Here is an 11,829-nt window from a genome sequence, read left to right on the forward strand (position 1 = left end):
AAGTTAAGAAAAATGTCTTTCCAACACAGTAAAAAAAAACCAATATGTATTTGGTATAATTGGAAAGTTAATGCTATCCACTGATCACATTCAATAAAATCAATCAAACGACATTCGATACAATCACGTCCGTTACCTTACACAATGGCGAGGGATCACAACCAAGAGCGTTCATTACAAATCACAACGTTCATCTTCTCGTGGACATTGGGAGTTTTAGGATAGTGTTTCTAGAAATGATCCGTCACTCGTCATGGAGTGGCAGGTTCAATTTAACCAGCTTTATCAGTGTGTTCTGGCCTTGACACATACGACGGCTTGACCAGCGTTGTCAGTGTGTTCTGGCGTAGACATATATGACGGTTTAACAAGCGTTGTCATTGTGTTCTGTCGTAGACATATATGACGGTTTAACAAGCGTTGTCAGTGTGTTCTGTCGTAGACATATATGACGGCTTAACCAGCGTTGTCAGTGTGTTCTGTCGTAGACATATATGACGGTTAAACCAGCGTTGTCAGTGTGTTCTGGCGTAGACATATATGACGGTTAAACCAGCGTTGTCCGTGTGTTCTGGCGTAGACATATATGACGGTTTTACCAGCGTTGTCAGTGTGTTCTGGCGTAGACATATATAACCGCTGTGGTGTGCGCATTATCTTGTCCTCATTTGGGCCATGACGTGTGAAATAAGCTCTTTTGCGCTGAATGAAGACGTTAACGTTGATAAAGAATCAACTTTTGAATAGCCGCGAGAAAAAGAGAGTCTACGTATTGTAGATGGACTGACAGGATTCTATAAAAAAAAACCATCGACACCATCAACGATCCTTGAGATGACAAAGCCGGATGTATCTACCTTTTCTGGCTGTGTTTTTTTCAAGGTTGACGACTGGGAAGATCTGCTATTGTTTTCTAAATTTTCCAAAATGTAACGATTAACAGTTATGCTCGGCAATATCATTCTTCTTCTCTTTGCTCAAAGTAAAATACTTAAACGAACTAAATTAAATTAAATAGGTATGTATGTATGCATGTATGTATGTATGTGTGTGTGTGTGTGTGTGTGTGTGTGTGTGTATGTGTCTGTGTATGCTTACATTGACACATCATTACAGTTAAGAGAGAGAGAGAGAGAGAGAGAGAGAGAGAGAGAGAGAGAGAGAGAGAGAGAGAGAGAGAGAGAGAGAGAGAGAGAGAGAGAGATAGAGAGAGGGTGAGAGAGAGAGAGAGAGAGAGAGAGAGAGAGAGAGAGAGAGAGAGAGAGAGAGAGAGAGAGAGAGAGAGAGAGAGCAAATGTTATATGTTATTGGAACTAGGAACAATTTGGATGAATTTGGATGACGCTTATAGTCAATGGAATTCTGTAATTTGTTATCTTTGTTATCTGAACTTGACCATAAAGTATGGCTTATCTTAAGTTAAGACGTACCTATAAAGGCTGTCAAAAACGTTGGTGTCACTATGAACAAGATGACCACCTCAATAAGATTGGCTGTTCTGTGTGTGTTAATTGGAGTATGTGCTGGGGTATTAACTCCTCTAGACGACTTCAGTACTCAGTGTAAGTACAATAAGCTATTGCAGTATGTGCTGGGTATTAACTCCCCTAGACGACTTCAGTACTCAGTGTAAGTACAATAAGCTATTGGAGTATGTGTTGGGGTGTCATAGACGACTTCAGTACTCATTGTAAGTACAATAAGCTATTGGAGTATGTGTTTGGGGTGTCCTAGACGATTTCAGTACTTAGTGTAAGTACAATAAGCTATTGCAGTATGTGCTGGGGTATTAACTCCCCTAGATGACTTTAGTACTCAGTGTAGTACAATAAGCTATTGGAGTATGTGTTGGGGTGTCCTAGACGACTTCAGTCCTCAGTGTAAGTGCAATAAGCTATTGGAGTATGTGTTGGGGTGTCCTAGATGACTTCAGTACTCAGTGTAAGTGAAAAAAAAAACAGAACTTTAGTTCCCGCCAGAAAACATCAGTACCTAGTAAAAAGTAAAAACAGCTGTTGATGAATGTGCACGGATATCAACTTTCCAGGACTCTTTCAGTATCCGGTCTTGGTTGACCCCATCTCCCATAGTGAACTCTCATAGACGACTTCAGTATCCAGTCTTACTTTATTCCCCTATAGTTAACTCCAATAGACGACTTCAGTATTCAGTCTTGGTTAAACCCCTATAGTTAATTCCTATAGACGACTTCAGTATCCAGTCTTGGTTAAACCCCTCATAGTTAACTCCCGTAAACGACTTCAGTATCAAGTCATAGTTAAACTCACCATAGTTAACTCCCATTGACGACTTCAGTATCCAGTCTTGGTTAAACCCCCATAGTTAACTCCACTAGACGACTTCAGTATCCAGTCTTAGTTTAACCGCTCATAGTTAACTCCCGTAAACGACTTCAGTATCAAGTCATAGTTAAACTCACCATAGTTAACTTCCTTAGACGATTTCAGTAACCAGTTTTGGTTAACCCCCTTATATTCAGATTCCAGTCTTGGTTAAACCCCTCATAGTTAACTCCCATAGACGACTTCAGTATCCAGTCTTGGTTAATTCCCCCATAGTGAACTCCAATAGACGACTTCAGTATCCAGTCTTGGTTAAACCCCTCATAGTTAACTCCCGTAAACGACTTCAGTATCAAGTCATAGTTAAACTCACCATAGTTAACTCCCATAGATGACTTCAGTATCCAGTCTTGGTTAAACCACCCATTAGTTCCCTAGGACGATTTCATCTTTCAGTTTATATAAAACACATGTAACATGGGGCATTTGTTCCCGTGGACAACGCTAACTTGAAATAAGGCCATATCATTTGTTTGCACAATAAGCATTGTAATGTAATGTAGGATTTGGTTTCAAGAAAGTCCACCTCTCCAACATTGTTGACGAAGGCTTTAAGTCGTATCTTTTCATCCCCTATCTTTCTAGTATCTTGTAGATCTATTGTATTTTGCTCTGACGTATCGTGTTCCTTTTCACCAGCTTTAGACAAACTCGTCAGAAAGAAGTTGATGTTTTTGATTGTACGACAACTGAACGATACCGTTGAGATCCAGGACTCGCTGAAACATCAGTGTGAGGTGAAAATTAATCAGTCAATCGACAGCTGTAACGCATGCGCCAAGAGGTCAGTAACTGGTGTTTGAGGATCTGATTGTTTAATATCTGTCTCTTAATCTTGTTTTCTTTAGAATCTGAAAGCAGTTCTTTGTAGAAATATTGTATGTACACGTCATATAACGTTAACCTCGTAAAACATCTAATTGTGTCACAAGCGTGTTACAATCGTGGTGATTGTTCAAGGTCATTGTTATCGTACTGACCAAAATCTCCCACGTAACTTCTTATCTTCGAGTTTTATTATCTTGGGTCTAATCTATCAGTGTTAAAATACACCTTAAATGTTGAAAATGTACTGTCCAATGAACTTTATCGACAATCACAGACAAACTTCTAGAGGTCACCCGCAGAACTCTACCATCTGCAGTAAATAATATTGGAGTTTTAACGTCACATCTACAATGACGTTATTACAAAATTGATGTTAATATTGGAGTCAATACACTACCACACCCGTGTGTGTTGGCATTGATTTCTACTAATTTAGAACTTCTGCTCTCGCCTCCTCGATTTCAACAATATGGGGCATTAAAATTACTGATGCGTCATATAAAGCTAAAACAGCTGTATGTAGTTTACATTATCGAAATATTTGCAAATGATTTAAATTCCCAGTTAAAAAATTGCATTTTTGAACTATTCCTGTCGTAGACTAAACATCCATGGTGTTATAATGAAATACGTCTCAGTTTCCCTTACGTTATTCGGGGTTGGGGAGTTTGCCGGAATTACCAATTGATGAATTCATAGCGGGCGAGCGCTTCATGGTATTGTGTGTGATAATTCAACAAGCTTAAGCTGCCCATACGATCAACTTTTAAACAGAAGTGTGGCTGGAATTTCACTACCCACAATGCACTTACCACAGCACGAGAACTGACCGACACAAATCTTTTCAGGCTTTGATATGGAAATCAAATCATACTTACAGTCTTTAATAATTTAAGTAAATGTAACAAACATATACATCAATTGTTTGAAACGCATGTAACCAACAAATTACAGTTTTAACCATCCAAGATAACATCGCGTTAATTCTCCGCTGTATCCGATTTCCAGGTTAAAAAGCGATTAATGCTAGCTTTATTAAGAAATTTCGTGACAAATTGATTAAAAGTGCATCATTGAATTTATACTGATTTTCTGAGTTTAATAGTTACATGTTTAGTGGAATAGTCTTAACATTGTTCACAAATTTATGATATCGAGGAGCATGGACTTCACCCGCTCTATTCTACCATTGCCGGTCAACATTGCTTCATACAAAAAACAAAAAAAAAAAACCAACTAAAGGCTTAATCGCATTTATGATTATTTTTAATCAGAAAAAAACCCTCAAAAACTAAGAACAAAGAAAACGGTAAAATTTCCAATTTTAATGATGAGAACTTGTTAAACATAAGAACCGACAAATCACTAAAATCTGGTCTTCCACCAAATTTGAAGTACAAACTCATTTCTTTTTACAGGAAAGCGAACAAAGTACTCTCTTCAACCTCTATAACACTGAAAAAGAAACAATTGTACATTTATTTTGAAAATGTGATCAATTCCAAAATCTAATTCAAAGTCTATATATGTTGTCGTAAGTTTTATTCATACATTTTTTCATTAAACAAACATCCATTTTTTTGTAAAATCAGTAATAACAACATTTAACATGGATAAAGTTGTCTATATATCCATCTATATAACCCACTATTATGTCCTTCAGCAGACTAGATAGAGTTGACAATTCCGCACATAAAATAGTGTCTGTACACAACTTAAGTAACTGAATATTGATTCATCGATCTAGATGTTCAATCCTTGTTCATTATAAAGCCAAACTAGTACTAAATGGGAGATGCTTACTGATAAATGTGTGTGTACGAATAGAAGAAATTGTAATAAATAAAAATTACAGAATAACGCATTCCATTTATGTAAATTATATACAATACCTACAGTATGCAATAATAAAGTTGTAATTTTGTACATCGATTTCTATTCCCTCACATGGTCGTCATATCAGCACACATTCTAATGTCACAGCTACCAAAGATTACCTCCCTTTCCTCCCACTCTTCAATAATTCCACCTCCCACTCTCTCCTTCTATGTTGTTCGTCTTTGTCTGCCTTCATGTTGTATGGTTGTTTGTGTACGAGTTATTTACATGTAGAAATATCATTTATTCCAACTTATACTTCTGACACACTTGATGTTAGCTCGAGGGGTCATACTGTGGGGAAAATAAAAATAGAAAGCTCATATCCGTTCAGGGAATCGAATCCCGTACGAATAGTTGAAAGACGGGCTCTTTTTATTACTACGCAACCACATGATGATGATGCAATGGTGTGTAGAAGAAGAAGACGACGACGACGATAACGTAACACACATTGGTACTTCTGGGTGTGTTGGCGTGTGTCTTGTTCAAAATCTTGTAAAATTTAAGCAGATAAAAAAACACGATAGTGAACCCTTGAATACGGCAGTTTAAAACATGTATCTTGTTGATCAACTTAGATATTATACTTTATTTCATATCATGTTTGAGGACTATGTTATTGAATTGGAGGGTATAATACTTTCTCTAAGTTAGTAAACTTTTTAAAAAATGTTTTCCAAATCTAGTCACAACACCGTCCCGCCAACTGGTGTGTTGGGAGTTGTCCTGCCCGCTCTGATGAAGCCAGTTGTTTTGGCGGCGGGAGTTGTAAAGGACATTGAAGGAAGTTTGGAGAGTGCTGTTAATGTTCTTGGAGACAAAACAACGGACTTCGTCAAAGATGTCGGCAGTGTAGCAAAGAACGCAGGCGAATCCCTCATAGATGGAGTTTCAGATATCACTAGCGACGCTCTTAAAGGTTTAACTCATTTTGGAGACCAGTTGGCAGGTCTGGCCGGAGATCTCGGACATGGCTTGGAAACTGCAGTAAATGGTCTGGAGTCAGGTACACTTGATTTCGGCAATTCAATTGCAAACGGTCTCGACAACATCGGAGAACAACTTGCCCACGGTGCACAGGGCGCACTCGACGGTGTTAATCACCTCGGACATGAGATAGAACACGCCGGAAGTAGCGTGGGACACGCCATTTCCGATATAGGACACGCTATTGGAGGTAGGTGTCAGCCTTTGGAGTCTACAGTATGTGATAATGAAATGGCATACTTATTAGTTTTCAGTCATTTCTCTTACCGACGTAGCATTAAGGTCAAATTTACTTTAAACATTCTATTGTAGGTAATTGCTGAGAGGTTGTAAATCTAAAAAGAAAACGAGAAATCTCCCATGCATGTTTTGCAAATATTTAAAATTATCCATTAGAATTGTCTGTGTCCCTAACTTCATATTGTTAAGAACTAGAGACAGAAGTAACAAGAGTTAGGGTATACTGTTAATTCACTAGTGCAAACACAAGTTACTCATCCAGAGGTTTGGTATCAAATGGTTGATACCGTGTCTTACTTTAAAAGAGAACTAGTGAGTGTACAAGAGGCACGAAAGTCGATAGCAATTTGAAATATAAAAGTAGAATGAGAAACCAAAAACCTTAATAATATAACAAAGCGTATCATACAGCTTTTTTGTCCTTAAAGAATTCATCAGTTATTTTAAGGGTCAAAGGTTTAGGGCCCGAGACGATAAATCAGAACTGATTTAAAGGTATGTCAAAACCCGTATGTAGAGGTGCATTAACCACCATATTCAATAAATTTCGTATTTTTCAACATTGACTATTTCAAAAGACAATACAGGTATGACAAACTTCTAGAGGTCACCCGCAGAGTCTACCATCTGCAGTACATATTATTGGAGTTTTTATTCCTTTTAAAGTCTTAAAGTCACATCTACAATGACGTTATAAAATTGATGTTAATATTGGAGTTAATACACTACCGCACCGTGGGTGTTGGCATTGATTTCTACTGATTTAGAACTTCTGCTCTCGCCTCCTCGATTTCATCAATATGGGTCCTTAACATTACTGATGCGTCATATAAAGCTAAAACAGCTGTATGTTGTTTACATTATCGGAATATTTGCAAATGATTTAAATTATCGGTTAAAAATTGCATTGTTGAACTATTCCTGTCGTAGACTAAACATCCACGATGTCATAATGACAAACGTCGGAAGAGAAAATGATTAAATGTGCGTTTTTTTTTTCTCCCAAGAAACTTATGTACTTTTAGATCCTATGTTACCAACTCACTAACTCTGGAGGTACTTAACGGACCTCCCGTATATTTAACAGTGCTATGTTTTCAGGTACTACAAGGACATCTCGCCTCAAATGATTCTAGCTGTAGAGGCGATGAACCCAGCAAACAACCTATATTGGTATGTTGAATGCTTGTTGTATTTACGTTAATAGCAGATATATTGTAGGTATATTCGGTAAACGGAGTGTTTGTCCTACCTGTGACATACTGGACACGAATTCCCGTACTACAGACGAAATATTGAATGACAGTAAGTATTACCACTATAAAAGGGGTTTCTCAAAAGGACAGTGAATATGGTAGTCAGTAATTAATACAGGGCTACTGTAATTAATACAGGGATACAGTAATAAATACAGGGCTACTGTAATTAATGCAGGGATACTGTAATTAATACAGGGCTTCTGTAATTAATACAAGGTTACAGGAATTGATACAGGGCTACTGTAATTAATACAGGGCTACTGTAATTAATACAAGGTTACAGGAATTGATACAGGGCTACTGTAATTAATACAGGGCTACTGTAATTAATACAGGGCTACTAATACTGTAATTAAATACTGTAATTAATACAGGGCTACTGTAATTATGATACAGGGCTACTGTAATTAATACAGGGCTACTGTAATTAATACAGGACTACTGTAATTAATACAGGGCTACTGTAATTAATACAGGACTACTGTAATTAATACAGGGCTACTGTAATTAATACAGGGCTACTGTAATTAATACAGGGCTTCTGTAATTAAAACAAGGTTACAGGAATTGATACAGGGCTACTGTAATTAATACAGGGCTACTGTAATTAATACAGGACTACTGTAATTAAAACAAGGTTACAGGAATTGATACAGGGCTACTGTAATTAATACAGGGCTACTGTAATTAATACAGGGCTACTGTAATTAATACAGGACTACTGTAATTAACACAGGGCTACTGTAATAAATACAGGACTACTGTAATTAATACAGGACTACTGTAATTAATACAGGGATACTGTAATTAATACAGGGCTTCTGTAATTAATACAAGGTTACAGGAATTGATACAGGGCTACTGTAATTAATACAGGACTACTGTAATTAATACAGGACTACTGTAATTAATACAGGACTACTGTAATTAAAACAAGGTTACAGGAATTGATAAAGGGCTACTGTAATTAATACAGGGCTACTGTAATTAATACAGGGCTACTGTAATTAATACAGGGATACTGTAATTAATACAGGGCTACTGTAATTAATACAGGGATACAGTAATTAATACAGGGCTACTGTAATTAATACAGGGCTACTGTAATTAATACAGGGCTACTGTAATTAATACAGGGATACTGTAATTAATACAGGGCTTCTGTAATTAATACAAGGTTACAGGAATTGATACAGGGCTACTGTAATTAATACAGGGCTACTGTAATAAATACAGGACTACTGTAATTAATACAGGGCTACTGTAATTAATACAGGGCTACTGTAATTAATACAGGGATACAGGGCTACTGTAATTAATACAGGGCTACTGTAATTAATACAGGGCTACTGTAATTAATACAGGGCTACTGTAATTAATACAGGGCTACTGTAATTAATACAGGGATACAGTAATAAATACAGGGCTACTGTAATTAATACAGGGCTACTGTAATTAATACAGGGCTACTGTAATTAATACAGGGCTACTGTAATTAATACAGGGATACTGTAATTAATACAGGGCTACTGTAATTAATACAGGGATACTGTAATTAATACAGGACTACTGTAATTAATACAGGGATACTGTAATTAATACAGGGCTACTGTAATTAATACAGGGATACAGTAATAAATACAGGGCTACTGTAATTAATACAGGGCTACTGTAATTAATACAGGGATACAGTAATAAATACAGGGCTACTGTAATTAATACAGGGCTACTGTAATTAATACAGGGCTACTGTAATTAATACAGGGCTACTGTAATTAATACAGGGCTACTGTAATTAATACAGGGATACTGTAATTAATACAGGGCTACTGTAATTAATACAGGGATACTGTAATTAATACAGGACTACTGTAATTAACACAGGGCTACTGTAATTAATACAGGGCTACTGTAATTAATACAGGGTCTTCACTAGAGGACTACAAACATTGTAATTAATACAGAATTTTCACTGTTTTCACTAGAGGACTACAATTATTGTAATTAATACATTTTCTTCACCAAAGGACTACAAACATTGTAATTAATAAATGGTCTTCACTAAAGGACTACAAACATTGTAATTAATACATGGTCTTCACTAGAGGACTATAAATATTGTAATTTATACAGAGTTTTCACTAGAGGACTACAAATATTGTAATTAATACATGGTCTTCACTAGAGGACTACAAATATTGTTATTAATACATGGTCTTCACTAGAGGACTACAAATATTGTAATTAATACATGGTCTTTTCTAGAGGACAACAAATATTTTCACCAAAGGACTACTAATTTTGTAATTAATACATTCTTCATTAAAGGACAACAATTATTGTAATTAATACATGGTCTTCAGGAATACAAGGCTTCAGTTAACGGCAGTAAATATTGTAATCGATACAGATTTTACTAAATGAAAGTTAATATAGTTATAAATTCAGGGTCTTCTTTAAACGACAGAAAGTGCTGTAATAAATGCAGGAATTTTCAACACAGACTCCGTTAAACGATTTCTGATATTAAATAGCGGCTTCACTTAAAGACTTTAAGAATTATACTTTATATAAGGTTTCTCCTAATGAATCGGTATATAATTACATAATTAACGCGAATTAGTATAATTTGATTATGTAGGCAAGTACGAAAACAGCACCAAATCGACTCAGCTTTATATTTGTATAAAAAGACGACCTAAACCTATTTACTTGAAGCAAATTTCTTTTTTACAGCAAGTGTCGTTTGTTATCATTGAATAATAATTCTATAATCACAATAATTTTATCACTGGGCTCTTACAGATGATATTTGAGAGTGTGTCTTCGTATGAAAATATGTAAAGAATATTATTTTTTGCATTCAAAGTTTGGTTTAACTTAAAGCACCTAAGTAAGAATGATGCATGTGCCCACCTGTATTTCAGTTTGTGGTGCAGATGAGATCCACAGACAGCAAGCAGCTACAGCGTTGCTAACTAAAATGAAAGCTATATACGACACAGCGGTCAACAAAGCCATAGTAACAAAGGTAAAAAAAGGATCAACTTCCTCCGGAACATTCAATTCTAAAAATTCATAGATAAGTTCAAAATGCATCGTAGAAATTGAAGTTTTTGAAATAAATAAATGGAACGTGCAATTTCTATCTCCTCAGGTTGAATACGACCCCACTTCTATTGACGTCACCAATGGAGTTGCCTTCAAAACTGTCTACGTAACTTACACAATCACGAGCACATCCACGCGCTACCAGAGTACCGTGCCCCTCCGTATCACCAATCTACCAGTAACCGGTGATGCTCTAGGGGAGGAAATCTTCGGCAAATAAAATGTGCTTTTTGCAAATAAAAATTCTCACGAATCTATTTTTGTTTGGATTTTGTTTTTGCCTAGAACTTCTACTTGTCTTTTTTTTTTTTGAGAAAGAGAAAATGGCATGTTCTGTAATCATGTCGAAATATTACAGCTCGAATTCGCACGAGTTTTCCGCAGGCAATACATCTATTTGCAATGAAACGAATACTGTGGCAGCGTAATTTTTCCTCTGTTGTGTTTTAATTTTGTTATTTATTGGTTGCATGAGTAAAATATAAATATTAGGTATAGTATGGTTATTTGTATTGCTACATGGTAGAAAAACACATGATGGCAATTGTTTAAAGGTCTATACGAGTTATCGTTCTTTAAATATAACAACAGACAAGCAAGCAAATGAAACCTTTCGTAAGGAATTTAGAATACCATACAAAGGGGCAAATAATGAGAAAATTGCATCATGCAACTATATCGTCTTTCTCAGTATCGTCAGTAAGGCTATGCGACTAGATTGTTAAAACCAAGGAAGCGACGGAGGAAGATATATTTGGCCAAAACTGAATCTCACAAAACTATATGGTAAGATATACATTAAATGCATGCTTTTCAGTAATGAATGATTTCAAAAGTAGTTTCTGTATCGTGTCATGATTCAAATGACATCAAACGTAACATGCAAGTTACAGTAAATCACCTGCAATCTGGAAGACGAACCAGTAGAAAGAACCTTTCAATACAAGAATTGTTGTTGTTACAGTAGACCCCAATATGATGAATTAAACTGCATCGTACAACCAAATTGTTAAAACTTTAATACATGAAGTTGATTGATGAAGATCCACATCGGTTGAACTAAATCTCAAAACCATAATGAACAGTATTAAATGATACAAAAGGAGATCAAGTACATGGGTATATTCTGAACCGTGCCAGTATTTGAATGAATTATCAGG

At 36.1% G+C, this 11,829-nt stretch overlaps 1 protein-coding gene across 1 annotated transcript; it reads left to right on the forward strand.

Moving 5' to 3' along the window:
• The first annotated feature begins 1,471 nt into the window (after positions 1–1,471).
• LOC132559495 (uncharacterized) lies at positions 1,472–10,889 on the forward strand. Its single transcript, XM_060224122.1, has 6 exons — positions 1,472–1,562; positions 3,003–3,147; positions 5,759–6,249; positions 7,521–7,604; positions 10,486–10,589; positions 10,716–10,889. The coding sequence occupies exons 1-6, from the start codon at positions 1,472–1,474 to the stop codon at positions 10,887–10,889; spliced, it is 1,089 nt and encodes a 362-aa protein (XP_060080105.1).
• Positions 10,890–11,829: the final 940 nt, after the last annotated feature.

Source organism: Ylistrum balloti, unplaced genomic scaffold, assembly GCF_031769215.1.
Source record: "Ylistrum balloti isolate Yb309-2 unplaced genomic scaffold, AGI_CSIRO_Ybal_v1 Utg370928, whole genome shotgun sequence".
Taxonomy (NCBI): Eukaryota; Metazoa; Mollusca; class Bivalvia; order Pectinida; family Pectinidae; genus Ylistrum; species Ylistrum balloti.

Coding starts and splice junctions, on each gene's coding strand:
- LOC132559495 (XM_060224122.1), top strand. CDS start 1,472: ATGACCACCTCAATAAGATTGGCTGTTCTGTGTGTGTTAATTGGAGTA. Junction 1,563..3,002: donor AGACGACTTCAGTACTCAGT/GTAAGTACAATA, acceptor CCTTTTCACCAG/CTTTAGACAAACTCGTCAGA. Junction 6,250..7,520: donor TATAGGACACGCTATTGGAG/GTAGGTGTCAGC, acceptor GATATATTGTAG/GTATATTCGGTAAACGGAGT.